The 17,184-nt window shown below is 51.5% G+C and overlaps 1 protein-coding gene across 1 annotated transcript; it reads right to left on the minus strand.

The window, feature by feature from the left end:
• Positions 1 to 1,653: 1,653 nt before the first annotated feature.
• On the minus strand, positions 1,654 to 16,938 carry Rbcn-3A (rabconnectin-3 alpha). Its single transcript, XM_017234204.3, has 15 exons — positions 16,711 to 16,938; positions 14,283 to 14,500; positions 14,072 to 14,220; positions 6,098 to 13,201; positions 4,946 to 6,031; positions 4,656 to 4,880; positions 4,218 to 4,574; positions 3,893 to 4,157; positions 3,746 to 3,833; positions 3,420 to 3,689; positions 3,283 to 3,352; positions 3,141 to 3,215; positions 2,951 to 3,084; positions 2,796 to 2,879; positions 1,654 to 2,738 (listed from the first exon to the last, which is right to left on the minus strand). Exons 1-15 carry the CDS (start codon positions 16,795 to 16,797, stop codon positions 2,538 to 2,540), a joined length of 10,413 nt encoding a protein of 3,470 aa, XP_017089693.2. The 5' UTR covers positions 16,798 to 16,938; the 3' UTR covers positions 1,654 to 2,537.
• Between the last annotated feature and the right edge of the window lie 246 nt (positions 16,939 to 17,184).

Here is a 17,184-nt window from a genome sequence, read left to right on the forward strand (position 1 = left end):
ATTTTTTGAAATTTTTATCCATTTTTGTGGGGAGACCCCTAGGAAAAGTACGATTTTCACAAGTGGCCCCAAACTATACCCATATCTTGGCCAATTCTCACCCGATTCTTGGCCGGAATGGCTTAAATGCTTTGTATTTCGATTCTCCATCATTCTGCATCAAAATATGAGATCGAAATATTTTTTGAAATTTTTATCCATTTTTGTGGGGAGACCCCTAGGAAAAGTACGATTTTCACATTTAACTCCAAGCTATACCCATATCTTGGCCAATTCTCATCCGATTCTTGGCCGGAATGGCTTAAATGATTTGTATTTTGATTCTCCATCATTCTGCATCAAAAACTAACATCGAAATATTTTTTGAAATTTTTATCCATTTTTGTGGGGAGACCCCTAGGAAAAGTACGATTTTCACATTTGACTCCAAGCTATACCCATATCTTGGCCAATTCTCATCCGATTCTTGGCCGGAATGGCTTAAATGATTTGTATTTCGATTCTCCATCATTCTGCATCAAAAACTAAGATCGAAATATTTTTTGAAATTTTTATCCATTTTTGTGGGGAGACCCCTAGGAAAAGTACGATTTTCACAAGTGGCCCCAAACTATACCCATATCTTGGCCAATTCTCACCCGATTCTTGGCCGGAATGGCTTAAATGATTTGTATTTCGATTCTCCATCATTCTGCATCAAAAACTAAGATCGAAATATTTTTTGAAATTTTTATCCATTTTTGTGGGGAGACCCCTAGGAAAAGTACGATTTTCACAAGTGGCCCCAAACTATACCCATATCTTGGCCAATTCTCACCCGATTCTTGGCCGGAATGGCTTAAATGATTTGTATTTCGATTCTCCATCATTCTGCATCAAAATATGAGATCGAAATATTTTTTGAAATTTTTCTTCATTTTTGTGGGGAGACCCCTGGGAAAAGTACGATTTTCACATTTGACTCCAAGCTATACCCATATCTTGGCCAATTCTCATCCGATTCTTGACCGGAATGGCTTAAATGATTTGTATTTCGATTCTCCATCATTTTGCATTAAAATATGAGATCGAAATATTTTTTGAAATTTTTTCCCATTTTTGTGGGGAGACCCCTAGGAAAAGTACGATTTTCACATTTGACCCCAAGCTATACCCATATCTTGGCCAATTCTCATCCGATTCTTGGCCGGAATGGCTTAAATGATTTGTATTTCGATTCTCCATCATTCTGCATCAAAATATGACATCGAAATATTTTTTGAAATTTTTATCCATTTTTGTGGGGAGACCCCTGGGAAAAGTACGATTTTCACATTTGACTCCAAGCTATACCCATATCTTGGCCAATTCTCATCCGATTCTTGGCCGGAATGGCTTTAATGATTTGTATTTCGATTCTCCATCATTCTGCATCAAAATATGAGATCGAAATATTTTTTGAAATTTTTATCCATTTTTGTGGGGAGACCCCTGGGAAAAGTACGATTTTCACATTTGACTCCAAGCTATACCCATATCTTGGCCAATTCTCATCCGATTCTTGGCCGGAATGGCTTAAATGATTTGTATTTCGATTCTCCATCATTCTCCATCAAAAAACCTCGAAGCAGATCACCCCCCGAAAGATAGTCTTTTTCTTTTGTGGACATTGAATTTATTTAAGTGTTTATATTTGTTTTTATTTCTTTTTTTTATTCAATTTTAGTTAATTGATTTAGGTTCATTCTTTATTTAGGTATACATATATATCTTGATTGATTCAACAACAGACAAAGTTTTCATTTTTTTAAGTTTTTTTTGCACAAAGCTCAACACAAAGACATACATAGATCGTAATATATATATTCGTAAGCATATCATTTTAGTTTTTTTTTTTTTTGTTTTGTTTACCATACTGTCGAATGTCTTGTATATCGTATATAATATATATAATAATTAATAATTGATTTAAAGCATATAATATATCTTGTATCTTGTATCTGTATAATATATATATATATATAGTCTGTTTAGGAAATACTCATAGAACGTGAAACGAAGTCTCTTCCAAAAAGGTTTCAACGTTTCAACTTGGAAAAAAACATTAAATAGCATTGAATAATAATTATTATAAAAAAAAATTCACAGAAACGGGAGGCAGGGGTAGGGAGGGATATATATATATATATATATGCAAATAAAAATAATAACATAATATATAATATATATATATATATATATAATATATATATGCACAAGGGGGTGGGGAAAAGTAGTTCAAATACAATTATAATGTTACAATAATTCAACGATTAACAAAGAATACACGGATTATTTTTCGCGTTTTTTAGGACACTCCTCCGGGTCCCGGCGCCCCACCGAGCCAACATACACATACACGCACATACATACACAGACATGGGACAGACAAGGAGCAACATGGACATGGTAACATGGTAACATGGTTACAGGTTTTACAGGATTACGGTTTATGGCTACCGCTACGGTTAAACAGACACTGACCCGGAACACTGATCGAAGCAGGAAGCAGGAGCACTTCAATACACCGAATGGACAATGTTGTCCTTCTCGACCAGCAGGCGAACCTTCATACAGCCATCGGAGCCGCAGGAGAAGAGCCGTCCGAACGGATCCACATACACCTGGCTAACGCCCTGGCCGGTGTGCTTAAAGAAACCGTTCTTGGCATGCTCGTGCGGGAACGTGTTGATCAGCACGAACTGGTTCATATCCCAGATCTGTAATGAATCCGATATTATAGCTTTGAAGGATTGGGGTCATTATGGAGAACATACCTTGATGTCACCCTCAATGGAGCCAGTGACAAAGAACTCCTCGTGCGGATCCAAAGCTATGCATTTAATTGTGCTATCATGGGCCTGAAAAATATAGAGACATTTGTTTAATCCTTGACTTTGGGACGGAGACCACATTCTGGCCGAGAACCAACCTGATAGCGATGACGGAGCGTGCGCTGCCTCACATCAAAGACACATATATCGCCGCGTTTGCCGCAGGAGATGAGGACCTGATGCTGGGGAGCAAATACCAAACAGGATGAGCCCTGATCGTGGCAGGTGAAAGCTACAAAGGATTGGAAATCGTTACAAGCTTCATAGACAACAATCCAAGTCACTTACCTGACACGCAGGACTTTTTATTGGGCAGCAGGGTGTCCCAGATATTGATGTTCTTGTTCTCGGAACTTTGCCCAGCTATGGTGGAAGGATTACAGGTTAGAAGCTCGTGGAATATACCCACAATAATCTTAGAAAGACTTACCACTAGCCAGGAGACTGCAGGAGCCGAGGAATACAAAGTCCGACAAGGACTTGTTGTGGCACTGGTAACTCTAAAGGACACAAAAGATGAAACATGTTAGGCAGATGCCTTGCAGATCCAAGGACACTACAACTCACAATGAAGGAACGATTGTTCTGCGAAGCGATCCCCGCCTGCCAGAGACTGAGCTTGCCGTCGCCATCACCGATTCCGAACTTGTTGCCCTGCTCCGAGAATCGACAGCGCGTCACCTTGGCATAGGTGCCGGAGGTGCGGGGCGAGCAGACTGGCTGCTGGTGGCCCCACTCCCAGATCTGCACGGAGCCATCCTGGCCGCCAGTTAGGTAGAGCGGCATCAGGGGATGGGCGCTCATGCGCTTCACATTATCCACCTTGTGGCGCTGAACCTGAGAAAGATTTTCAAATGAAGATCATGGTATAAGGCAGAGATGCATCCACTTACCATGGATGTTCCGCGACCCGATTGCGACGCACTCTGGGTGCTGGCACTGGACTCGGTATAGGCATTGCTACCACCTCCAAATTGGTTCCTAGAAGGTCAAACAAAAGCTATAGAATGAAGTCCCAAAACAAGTCTGGAAGAACTCACTGATCTTCCTTCTGGATGATGAGGAATGAGGAGCTGTTGGTGTCCGCGTCCTTGGACAGGTTCATCATATCGTAGTCGCATTCATCCTCGTACCAGTTGGGCGACTCCAGCAGCAGCGATATATCAAACTCCTGAATCTCGCGCGGATTGGCGAAGGCAATCATGGAGGAGGTGTTGTTCTTCAGGCAGAAGGACAGAATCGACTCGTGATCCTTGTGGATGATTCGGATTTGATCGGTGTTCTCATTGGTTGAATGCGATTGTCCTGGAGGGGATTGAAAGGATTACCGAAAATGATTCAACTTTCCATTGGGTGACTCTTTACCTTCATCCGTCTCGTTGTCGTGCTGGGTGTGATGGGAGCTGCGGGTGCTCGGCTCCATATTCTTGCCAAAGATGCTCTTGATGAACACCTCCTGGGCGGGCTCCTGGCGCACCAGATAGTTCCACAATCGTCGAATAGGACCCGCCGCCGATCCAGAGACAAACGGCGTGTTATCCTTGTTCAACAGCGATCGGTACTTGTGGATGCCCAGGCCATTGATGCCACTCTCCGCATAGCAGCCGGGGATGTAGCTGCGCGACGGCGGACCACGTCCAATCAAGTCGCTCAGGGCAAAGTCCTGCCAGCGGTTGAGGGTCCTCAGCACTTCGTGCGACAGTGGACTGATCACCGGCAAATCTATACGGGATTGGGGAGACAATATAGAGGCGTTGCTTAGTGTTGGGATGAGATGATCGATGGATGGGATGCTACAACTACCCTGCAGTTCGATGCCGGCCACCTTGACCAGTTCCTGGATCTTGTGCGTGCTGATCTTGATCAAGGCCAGGCGCAGAATGCTCCACGAATAGGATGTGGGATTCGTGTGCTCCGTATTGTCCTTGGACTTCAATTGCGATCGGCTGACGTTCACATCGTCGTCGTCTTCCTCCTCCTCCTCGTTTTCGGACTCGTGCGAGTCGTCGGTATCGTAGTCGTCGCATTCTGAAAGGAAGAGGGTTACGGGATTAGGATATCAGGATTAGGATACATCCGTAGTAGCCCCTCACCTGATGCTGGCGGCTTGCTGAGGAAGTAGGACAACATGGACGTCTCCGGCGGCATAAACTGCTCCCGGTACGTGGGCTTGTCCTCCTTCATGTTGCTGGAAGTGCTGTTCTGGCTGAAGCTGCCCAGGATCTTCATGTTGAGCTTCCTGCGCTGTTTCGTGATGGTGTTCCAGACGCTATTCTCGTCGGCGGGCTCCTCGGACGTGGAGCCAGTATTTCCGTGACCGGCAACCACGGTGCCAGTGCCTGGTGCTCCGGCACCGGACATTTGGTTGGAGGACGGCTGGGCGGCAGCCGGCTTGATCAGCAGCTTCTTCATGCCGCCGCCGAAGAGGGTGGACCAGGTCTCGTTGGTGAAGCTCTGGCCGCTGAGGCGGTACAACAGCCGGCTGTCGCAGGTGGACAGGGAGTAGATGAACAACGCCATGTACGTGGAGACGAACGACTCCAGCAGCAGGACATTCAGTTTGGGCACATCCTCGTCCTTTTCGCGGGCCAGCAGGGCGCGCAGATTGGTGACACCCGGCCACTTGGAGGGTGTGGTGCATACGCCGGCCGGCTCATCCGTGGAATACTTGCGTCTACGTCCATAGGCATTCCGGCTGCCCACCAAGTAGCTGCACTCGAACGACGAGTTGATCTTGGCTATGTTCTCGATCCCGGGACTGGGATAGCCGTTGAAGGCCGAATTATTGACGACAAAGCTCTCGGAGTCGCAGAGCGACTGGTAGATGCAGGAGGACAGGGCCACCGCCAGATCCCGGAGCACAAAGATCTCGCTGAGGGCACTCGGTTCGATGCCCGGGAACGGCAGCACCTTGATGATGCTCTGCAGCATGTCCACGGTCTGGGACTGTAGGTACTTGATGGGATCCGCGATGACGGTCTTGTTGCCGGCCACACAGGCGCTCAGCAGCGGCAAGGTGGTGGGGAAGGGCAGCGGGCTGAGCAGCTGCTGTTGGGTCTTCTCTTGCTGCAGTTCCTGGAGCAGCAGCACCAGCTCCATTCGCACCGAGGCCAGTCCACCGCCACTGGCGCCATGAAGCGAGCAATAGCTCAGCAGAGTTCGCAAAAGGGTTTCGTTGGCTGGAAAATAGAATACAAAGGATTAGGTCAGTTTCTTGAGGGGATTGGGGGCGCGAACACACTCACCCTTTAGCCAGCGCTTGCGCTTGGCCGCCCGCATCACCTTGGCCTCAAAGTCCTGCTTGTCCTGCATGAGGATCTCGTGCAGCGTCGGCCGCTCGGTGCTGGGACATATGCTGGCGTTCATCTCCTTGTCCCGATTGTCGGCATCCGGATCGCCGGACTCGTTGCCCGACTGCTCCGCCTGGCTGCAGTAGTTGCAGAGCTGCTTCAGCGCCTCCACCTCCCGCTCCAGCCACATGTACAGCTGGTAGCGCAGCTGGCCGCCATCCACCTCGAAGCCGGTGGCCAGGGTCGACAGCTCCTCCATGAGGATCTTCAGGCAGGCCACGAACTTCAGCTGCTGGGCCATGATGTCCATTTTGGTGTCGTTGCCGCCGCCCGAGGACTTCTGGCGGCCCAAGACCGCGGCCTGGGGCTGCGGTGTCGCCACCTCCGGATCATCCAGATCGGCATCGTCTCCCTCCTCGGCCTCATCCTCGTCGTCGTCGTCCCATTTGATCTCAAACTTGGCCTCCGTCTCGCCGCTCGACACCGGAGCTCCCCAGTCGAAGGCGTCGGCGGTGGCGGCGGCACTGGCTCCCGCAGAGCTGCCCCACTGGTCCATAATCCCGGTATTGATCAGATCCTCCTTGTTCTGCTGGCCCTGTTCGGGGGCCTGGCTGCCGGCCACACTGCCGCCGGAGTCGTCGCTGATCTTCATCGGCAGCTTGTTGAGCACCTCCAGGGCCAGGGCGGGGCATCCGCTCTTGAAGTGCCCGTGGGCGGTGGTGAAGTACAACTGCCGCTCGATGGGCGTAATGGTGTCCTCCAGCTGGAGCTGCTTGTCGCAGGCCGTGGGTCCGGCCACATCGCCGGCGTAGTTGAAGCCCGAGAGGACGACATGGGCGATGCGCTTCTCCTGCGCGGACAGCGCAATGTTCTGGCGGATCAGGAGCGGATGGGTGCGCAGGTAGATGTAAAAGTTGAAGACGTTGGGATTGGTGGCCTGGGGCTCGGGACGAAGCAGATCCTCCTCCCGGTAGCTGCTGTGCAGGCTGCCAACGCCGTTGAGGAGGAGCGTGTTCAGGCTCTCCTGGTGCTTCTTGATCGTCCAGTAGGTCATCGAGCGCAGGAAGGGATCGGGATGGGCGCGGGTCAGGTCGCAGCGACCCGTCTCCGCCTCCGTGCCGAGGATGTGCTCGTGCAGCAGCTTGTGGTAGTAACAGCCCTCGGCATCGCCCTCGTACAGCCTGGCGATGATCAGGGCCAGCTGGAAGTCCTCCAGCTTGTTCATGCACACCTCGATGGCGTCGTTGAGGCTGTTGGCCAGCAGGAAGAAGGCCACCGCGTGCTCGAATCTCTGCTTGCCGAGCAGGACGAAGGCGTTCTTCAGCGCCGCCTTTCGCCAGCGATCCTCCGCAAAGTTGTTGCCAAAGAAGGCGGTCATCTTCTCGTCCCGCCTGGACCGGAACAGGCCCCACACCAGCGACTTCTTCTTCATGGCCAGGTAGTAGATGGCCGCGTCCAGCGGATCCTGCTTCAGCTGGTAGGCGCACTTGGCCAGCTTCTCCACGCACCGACGCAGCGTGTTGATGTTCTTTAGCCAGTAGCCCATGCCCAGGTCCCTCAGCGTGGCCCAGCGCAGATCGCCCTTGGTGTAGCTGGGTATCAGGTTCAGCAGCTCCTCCTCGCTCTCCGAGTGATACGCCCAGACGATGTTGGAGGTGCCGACGCCCTGGCGCTGGAACTGCGCCCGCTGCTGGAGCGGCAGGCAGCGCAGCAGATAGGTGAAGTGCTTCATGGCCAGCAGGAACCGAAGTCCGCAATCGTCCAGAGAATCGGTGCTGGTGCTGCCGTCCTTGCCGCCACCAGAGCCTGCACCGCCGGCTCCTGCGCCCGCTCCGCCCGTCGACTTGCCCTGATCCACGGCAAACTTGTCGGAGAAGTCCGTGTTGCAGGTGGCCACCGTATCGGCCAGGGCCAGCAGATGCATCTGGTCCAGGGACGAGAGTCCCGGCAAGTGGGTGTGGGTCAGCAGCCGCGAGAGCAGCTGGCCCTGGCGCGGGCCGAAGTGCGAGATGGACTGCTTCTCCGGCAGGGACAGCCGGCGCTCCTGGCGCTTCTTCTCCTCGCCGTCGCTCAGCAGCTCGTCGAGATTGTCCTCGGAGTTGTGCATGTCGAAGAGCTCGTCGTAGTCCTTGTCGCCCTCGGCGCCAGCCGTGCCCTGTCCCGGGGTCTCCCGGTCCGCGTTGAGGAGCACCCACAACGGCAGGGGCGGTATGGAGTTGATCTCCGCATAGTCGAGCATCAGCTCCTCGGGTATTTGGGTGGTGCTGCCGCGGTGCTCCGCCTGGATGTTCGTCTCCGCCGTATAGCTGATGCTGAGGGTGCGGGAACGGGACCAGCTGCGCTGCCGGGCATACCCGTCATCGTCTTGGCCGGCCGTGCTGGAGCCGGTGCCGCTCATGCAGCGCACCAGATGCGCCAGGATGGCTTTCACCCAACGGATCTTGCCGCAGTTGAGCAGCTCCATCAGCTGCTTGGGATGGTACTGGGGCAGGACGGGACAGGCGATGCGCGAGGCCTGGAACAGGCCAAAGTCCGTCATGTAGTCATCGTTGCCATCATCCTGGCCGGCGCCCACATAGTAGGGCCCACCGGCGCCGCCACCGCCCCCTGCACCTCCGCCGCCGTTCATGTTGGCCATGCTGGTGTTGCCCAGGCGGCGCTTCTTGTCGTGGGACAGCAGCTGGAGGTTGGCGGTGCTCACCTTGCTGATCAGCGGCATGGAGGCGACGTTCTTCAGCCGCAGCTGGGTGGACTCGTTGGCGAGGGAGCGCAGATCCTCGTCCCGCAGATTCCTCGTGTCCGGCACATCCTCCCCGGCAGCGGCCGCAGCGGCGGCAGCGAAGTGCGAGGAGTAGTGCGGCTTCCACTGCGAGTACACGTGCATCTCCGAGTCCATGGCCACCACCAGGATGCCGTCCCGCACCCACGATATCTGCATGGGCAGGGGAGGCAGACCGTCGGCGGTCTGGAGATCGATCTGGCGCAGCTTCATCCACCGGATCTCGTCCACAAAGTTGGGCTGGGCCAGGGAGCTGGCCTTCCTCAGGATCGGCCGGTTCACCGAGCGCGACTCCTTCATCGCCTTGATGTTCGCCTGGGCGATGTCCGAGCTGACCGGAGTGTAGAGCAGGATCTTGCTGCCGACCGCCACTGTGAGGATGTGGGAGCCATCCTCCTTGCTCACCCAGTCCAGCTGCACCAGATGCTTCTGGGTCAGGGGGCAGGTGTTGCCGTTCTCGGCTATGCTCTTCCGGAGGGACTGCAGCGTACTGAAGCTGGGCACGGTCAGGAGGCCGGAGGAGGCGGCCGAGGGCTGACGGTTAACGGCCAGCTCCGGGGTGGTCTCTCCGCTGCGCGGGGATCGGCTCTCCGGATCGTGGGCGAAGTTGTGCAGCACCTGGTTGAGGCGATGCTTCTTGGCCAGGAGCCGGCTGTCGTGCAGGTAGCTCAGATCGATGCCATGGCCGATGTTGATGCGCGGCAAGTGGACGTTCTTCAGGTGGATGGTGTCCTCCAGGACCCACTCGCTGCCGCCGGAGCTCTCGCACTCGTAGATGGCCACACAGAGGTTGACGTACCGCGAGTCCGGGTCCGGGCCCTTGTTGGGACGCGTGAAGCTCTTGCCGTACTTGTAGGCGCACGCGATCCGGCCGGAGTAGGCGGCACTGATGTTCAGCGGCTGGCCGGGTATCTCGATCGCCGACTGCTGGATGCGACTGAACATCTTCCACTCGCTCCAGTGATAGGCATCCACCTCGTCGGCCTCGTTCCCATCCAGGTCCGACTCCAGTATCGGTTCGCATTTCCAGAAACGCGATATGGAATCCGAGCACGCGGTCACTATGATGTACGGCGCGAAGCAGGCCGGATAGATGCTGGAGCTGCTCAGGTGTCCGGCCGCCGGAGAGGCATGGATCACGTCCACGCCCTCGGGCAGGGGCAGCTCCTGGGTGCACACCTTCTTGGTGGTGATGGAAATGTGCGGTGCCTCCACATGGCCGCCGAAATGCTCAGCTCCCGTCAGGGTCTCGGCGCCCTGGGACATTCTACGCGGATTGGGATTGCCACCGCCGGCTCCTCCTCCTCCTCCACCGCCGCCGTTCTCCTCGTCCGGCTCCTGGGTTAGGTTACTGTCCGGGACGTACATGGCCGTTTCGGAGAGGAAGGAATTCTGCTGCTTGGAGCTGATCACGATCCGCCACATGTGGATGGTGCTGCCGCGCAGCGTCTTCTCAATGTTCACGATGTAGAAGGGCTCCTCGAAGTCGGCGTTCCTCTGCAGATCTACGATGGCGTCCATGTCCGCTTCGAGGAGCGCGTTGAGGCGCGGCTCCTCCAGGTCGTGGGGATCGGTGATGGGTGTACGCTGGCCACCGGTGATCAGCTGGGCCTGGAACACGTGCAGGAACTGGGTGTTCTGCCAGTCGTGCTTGGCGTCCGAGATGGCGTCCAGCTGGAGGATGCAGCCGGGACGGGCCGTCGACTGCTGGGAGACGACCTTGAGCTTGTCGTGGAGAGCGGAACGCTGGGCTCGCATCGTCGAGGAGGCATTGGAGATCATCGAGGATAGGGAGTGCGACTTGTGCAGCGTGTTCAGGTTCTCCGAGCAGGAGATCTCCGCCAGCAGGGTCCGGGCATCGATCACCGCCTGGTAGACCCTCAGGTTCTCGCCATCGCTGGCCACGAAGCAGGCGGACGGTGAGTTGCTGTAGCTGCCCAGGGTGGTGCTGGGCAGGAGGGTGGGTATCCAGGCCACGTTGCTGAACGCCGAGATCTCCGGCGAGTTGATCCGCGCCAGCTCGCTGACTCCTCCGGAATGACAGAGCGGTCCCACGGAGTCCACGCGCCACAATATCAGCTCCGAACAGAAGCCCGTGGGCGTGAAGACGTCCTTGTCGCCGGTCGATCCTCCGGCTGCTGATCCTCCACCGCCAACGGAGCCCCCGCCACCGATGCCGCCGCCCACACCGTTCGAGGAGAGGGGCTGTTCGAAGGGCGACATGGGCGACTTGGCCTCCGAATCGGGCAGATTGTGATGCGAGGTGGACACCAGGAGCGGCAGCACCGGATGGCAGGTGATGTCGTTGACCCGGAACCGATGGCCGGAGGCTCGGCTCACATGGCCGATGCTTAATACTTGGGTGAACTTCGTCTTGAAGGCGAACGTCAGCTGCCAGAGATTGAGGGTGCCGTTGGAGTGCTTCGTCACCATGGACACGGACGGCGAGACGTTCAGCGGCAGGTTGCTAGCTCCTCCGGCTGCCGAGTCCTGCGAACTGCTGCTGTGCTCCGCTCCAGCTCCACTGGCGGCGGCACTACGATCTCCGGCTCCGCCTCCCGCGTCGTCCTGATCGGCATCGCCCTCCCTGTCCTCGTCTCCGTCCCCATCTTCGGCATCCTCCTGCTCCTCGTCGTGCCGCTCGAACGTCTGCCCCGAGTGCTGGTCACTCTTCAGCGAGGAGTCGTCCGCCTGGCCCTTGTGAAACTCGTCCTTGCTGCGCACATTGTTGGCGATGTCGCGGAACGCCAGCGGATGGGTGCCGGTGTTGAACAGGCTGACCGTGGTGGACATGGACATGGCATCGCCCAACGGGAAGGCCGAGGGGATCCTGGTCGAGAAGGAGACCTGCGCCTGCCGGAACGAGCCCGGATAGTAGTCGTCCAGCCACTCGATCACCCAGATCAGATAGCTGCCGTCCACCGGATGGATGGCGAACAGCAGATCCGGACTCTGGTGCCAGTCGCGGAGCAGGCACTCGATCTTGTTGTCCAGCGAGTCCACCAGCTGGGTAATCGGATGGGCCGGCTCGTTGTTAAGCGAGTTCTGCGACGTGGTATTGGACATGGAGTTCAGATGGAGGCCAGCTCCCACTCCCGTCCCTGTGCCCCCGCCAGCCGTGTGCTGGGAATAGCGGCTGAACTCCTCGCCGCTGTCGTCCACCGATACGGACTTGGAGGAGCGCAGATACTTGCGATGCGCCTGCGTCTGCGAGTGCGAATGGGAGCCGTGCGATCCGTGGGCATCGTCCGGCAGATCGTGTCCGTTCTCCTCGTCGATCACCTTCTTGGTCAGCTCCTGGAGTATGGCCTCCGCCTGCAGGGTGAAGTGCATCTCCTTGTTGTTCAGCCAGTGCAGGATGAAGACATTCTGGCAGGCCGGATCGCTGGTCTGCATCGACGGCACCAGCGGTATGTCCGTTTCCGCATTGATGGACGCCGCCAGATGGAAGTGCATGCCCGGCGTGACTCCCGAGCCCTGGAATCCGTACGAATGAAAGTCGTGGACGCTGCACGATGAAGGTAGTGACGGTATCGGTCCCAGATAATTGCTATAACTAGCCGGCGAGCTGTTCATTCCTCCACCGCCGCCACCAGTCGCTCCAACGCCGCCAATGCCAGCTCCCGGCACGCCGCCCACTCCTCCGCTGGCCACGCCGCCGGCTGTGGCGCCCGCCTTCATGTGTCGACGGATGTGGAAGCAGGTCTTCATGTGCTTCAGCCGCTGCATGAATCGGTGCTTGTGGCGGTGTGTCCGGAACTTGGGATTCTGCGAGGCCAGCGGATCGAACTGGGTCATGTTCACCAGCCCGTCGTCCGGCAGCACTGTCTCGATCCAGATGCGACAGATGTTGTCCAGACACGAGGTGACCAGCATATTGGCCACCGATCCTTTGGGCATATACTTGCTCGTCTTGCGCCACACAATGTTGGACACGGCCCGGGGATGTGCGATGTACACGTACGTGAAGTTCAGCTCCCCGCCGGACACCGAACCGGAGCCGGTTAGATCATCGCCACCGTGCCGGACACCGGATGATCCGGACGCACCCGCTGTGCCCTTGGCTGGAAAGAGAACCTGCTTGTTCTCGTACCAGATCTTGACGAGACGATCGTTGCGGCCGCAGGTTGCGAACAGCGTGCCGTCCGGACTAAATGCCATGTGGTAAATGGGTATGGCCGTTTGGCAGCTCCAGATGTTCTCCCATGTGGATACATCCTCGGCCTGGGCATTGTTTGGTTTGTTTGGCTCCTTGCTTTCGCCGATTTCAAATTTGACACCTGTGGAGTCATGGAAGAGGGAGGATTATGGTTAGTAGTTGTTGGGAAGCAAATCCTAGTTTGTCCTGCAATTATCGCGCCTTCAATTTCAAATAAATATCGATATATCGAAGGATATTGTTTTTAAAATAGAAATCGATATACCGATAAGGATATTTGTTACTCAGTGTCTTCTCTAATCGTAACTCCAATAAATATCGATATATCAAAGGATATTGTTTTTAAAATATAAATCGATATACCGATAAGGATATTTGTTATTTAATGTCTTCTCTAATAAATATCGATAACTATGAATAATAAATATTTGGTCTAGAAATTTCAAACAAAAATCGATAAATATCGATAGATTTATTGCTCATTATACTCATGATACAATTATATAATTGTATATATAATTGTATATAATTAATAATATTATTATTAATATTATTATTCAATTTATAATTGTATCATGATTATACTATTTTAACTAAAAATCCATATATCGAAAATTTTTTGATTTTAAAATCGAAATAAATCGAATTGCTTGAAACCAAGACTAATCCAGATTTAGAAAAGAATTCCAAGTCCATTACTCAGCCTACATCGTCTTACTTTCCAAGAAAGTACTCTTCTCCGATTGTAATTCGAATAATCATCGAATTGTTTAAAAATGAAAACTGAAACCCAAACAGAAACCATGAAACTGGAAGACTCTTCATGAATTTCCTCATAAAGTGCTGAGCTGACACGAGAGAAGAAGCAACCAATAAATATTTAAATTAATTGGATTGAATTCCTGACCAAGAGAGAGAGACATCATCAACATAATCGATAGTTGGCAGAGGCAGCATCATACAAGACACAACTGACGCAATTCTGACTCACCCGTGTGCTCCTCCTCCGGCTGGTGGGTGGGCGATTTGCTCTTCCAGAGCTGGATGTTGGTGCCGCCGGTCAGCAGGCGTGTGCCCTCCAGATTCCAGGACAAGGTCACCACGCTCGAATGGCTCGTAAAAGAGCCAGTTTGCACCCATCTAGTGCAAAGATAGAAAATGTTATTTTGTTTCTCAGATAAACATCCCAATTGTATCCAAACCTGTAGTCAAGGAAATGGGTATTGTGCTTGCTGGACTCGATCACCGGTGTGGGCTCAAAAATGCATATCTTGTTCTCGTAGGCTGCCGCTATCTTGCCCGTATCGGTGCTGCAGTCCAGGGCGGATATTTTCACGTATCCATGATTGGCGCCCGGAATGATCTGGACGCGTTCAAATGTGCTTGCCAGGATGACCACATTGCAGCCGGCGGCGTAGGCCTAAAAGTGTTTTGAAAAAAAAAACAAAATCACAAGGGTCTGATAAGTAAGGGGTACTCCCGCATTTTCTAATTTTTTTTTTAGTTAATCTCTCCGGCACATGGGTGTGTGTACAGTCTCAAGTATACGAGGAGTATATGTATATCGATAACGATACCGTTGCCTGTCCAGGGGAAAAGCTTATCAGGCCCGGAGTCCGGACAAGGCTCTTGCCACATCATGTTTGGTTACCTGGTTAGCTAAAGTGTATTTGATTTATTTGTTGAACTGTCGCTGATATGCTCATTATCGTGGAAAGAGTGAAAAAATAGCCTATATATTTAAAATACCCTATAGAAAGTAATTGGAGAAAGGGTTCTATATTTATAATAATTTATTTTAAAATCTAACAAGACTAATATTTGGGTTCTAATAGCCTTATTATATGAGGAGAAGGCTTTAAACTTTTCAAAAATATGGTTTAATATTTTCTCTTCTTAAATTAACATATATAATCTCTCATTTTTTAGGGCATTTCTAGGGTATTTGCTTTTTTTGCGATAAATATTAGTCACCTTGGTGGCCTTATATTATAATATAACTGCTTTTTCTGTGACGGGTTTATTTTTAAACAATTGTGTTTTGATGCATGTCTGGGGTTTACTCTGACAATTTACTTAGCTTACTCCATTTACATAAACTATCTTATTTCTAAGGAAAATAAAAAAAAAATATTCTCCTTTTTCTTGCTAACTACCTCCCAGTAGATGGCGCCACCAGTCACCAATGTTTCTGTGGTCTATGGTGTTTATTTGTGAATATCTGTATTGAATTAGAAATATAATAATAAAGTGCAACGATGGCAAACGATACCCCCCCCCCCCAACCAGACGATGTCTGGCTGTGTGGGTGGAGGAGCAATGTCAACATTGGGGAGCAATACGAACGGGTGCCTGATTACAGAATAGAATGTACACATTAGAATGGCGAAATGTGCACAGTTAATTATGCTTTCGATGGGTATTTTTAAGGGGGAAACAGACCTCGGACGTCTAGTGTTCGGGTAAACATCATCTAACGTAAATATACAATATAAAGCAGGTGCCCAGTGGCGTCTAAATAATGGGAGGGATCGGACCCGTCTCAACTTTTACATACCAGTTAAAATCGAAATCGGATCGTGAACGAAAAGCACATTATAAATGCGTGCTCACGACCATTTCAATATCTATTTTTTTTTTTTTTTTTTTTTCATTTTTCGCTTTTTTTTTATGGCCCGTTTATAATTTCAATTGACGTGTGACGTTCTCTCCTTATGGGAAAAATATATGAGTGCAAGCGAGAGAGATGATGACTGAGCGGGGGGGTCAAGGAAGAAAGTTAAGTGAGTGGGTGGAAGGGCGAAAATAGGAGGGAGAGAGGGGGGGTACCTGCAAGCTGCAAAATTAGGGCATCAAAGGCCACCTGACCAATCGAAGGGTAACACATACACAGCTGCCTACGCATGTGTGTGTGCGTTTGTATATGACATGAGCAAGAGCAAGAGGAAGAGCCAGAGCAAGAGCAAGAGAGGGGGACCCCTCTTGTTTACTGCTGCCAGCTCTTGACCTTAAAATGTAATTAATTGCTGGCAAAAAAAGTATGTAAATGCAAGTGAAATAACATTTCAGCCAGTTATTGATGTTTGTTGCCCTCAAATTCAAGCAATTTACGCACAAACACATACATATATACAACAGTTGACAAACTCACACACACACATCTATAAGAGGTATGTTAGGGGGGAGGGAGCACAGCACACAACAGTCACGTTTGTTGTTGTTATCGAATTTACACAAAAAATTCTCTATCTCATCATTTGCATTTGATTTAATTGACCACCAAGTGCGGCAAAAAAAAAAAAAAAAGACGTATGTCATACACACACACACTCACACTATTGCACCTTGCACAAATATGTAAATAAAAACATTAAGACGTGCTCATGTTCTGGTTGGGATGCCCCCCATCCGATATATTCCAATTGGAATTGTATCCGAAACGGGCTGATTTGATGGGTTTTTGTTTCTAGTTGGGAGGCAATCGGGCGTGTTTTCGGGGCAATGGGGCAGCAACTATTCGATGGGTGGAATGAAGAGTAGGTGGCAACGAATAAGTAAAACAAATGATCTGCGGCAGCCTGATGATTCTCATCATATCGGTACGGGATCGGATTGTTTCCTGGAGCTTACTGTAAATGGGATGCCTTCCACGGAGCCAATGGCGAAGCACCGGTCGCCCGCATTGCAGGCGCCGCTTAGTATCTGGTGACAGTTCATGGTTCCTGGCGATTGGCTATCACATCACAGCGCACGAATTGGTGTGTTCTCGGTTCTTTGGTTTGGTTTCTAGCACGATTTTTTCTTGCTTGTAACAAACGACAACAAAGTGACATTACATAAAAATTAGAGTTGGGTTCTTTGGCGGTGCAGTCTATCGATTGATCGATAAATGCATCTGCCCACCAGCTGGTTAACAGAGCCGCAACAGAATAACACAAAATTAAAAAAAAACCTTTTGCTCTTAGTTAATTTATTATTTTCAATTAATTTTATTCGTTTTATAAAGCTGGGCACCTTTTCAGTGCACTTTTCGTAGCAGACTGACTTATTTTTCAGAAACCGCCATCAGAGTCAACTGCTGTTAACTATCGATACTATCGGCTG

This window comes from Drosophila bipectinata, chromosome XL (genome assembly GCF_030179905.1).
Source record: "Drosophila bipectinata strain 14024-0381.07 chromosome XL, DbipHiC1v2, whole genome shotgun sequence".
Lineage (NCBI taxonomy): Eukaryota > Metazoa > Arthropoda > Insecta > Diptera > Drosophilidae > Drosophila > Drosophila bipectinata.

What these genes read in the sequence shown, in the direction of transcription:
- Rbcn-3A (XM_017234204.3), bottom strand. Translation starts at nt 16,797, where the DNA reads ATGAACTGTCACCAGATACTAAGCGGCGCCTGCAATGCGGGCGACCGG. An exon ending in GCCGGAGGAGGAGCACACGG is followed by an intron (nt 13,202 to 14,071) that starts GTGAGTCAGAAT and finishes ATGACTCCACAG; the next exon opens with GTGTCAAATTTGAAATCGGC. An exon ending in CTGCAGTCTCCTGGCTAGTG is followed by an intron (nt 3,216 to 3,282) that starts GTAAGTCTTTCT and finishes CTTCCACCATAG; the next exon opens with CTGGGCAAAGTTCCGAGAAC.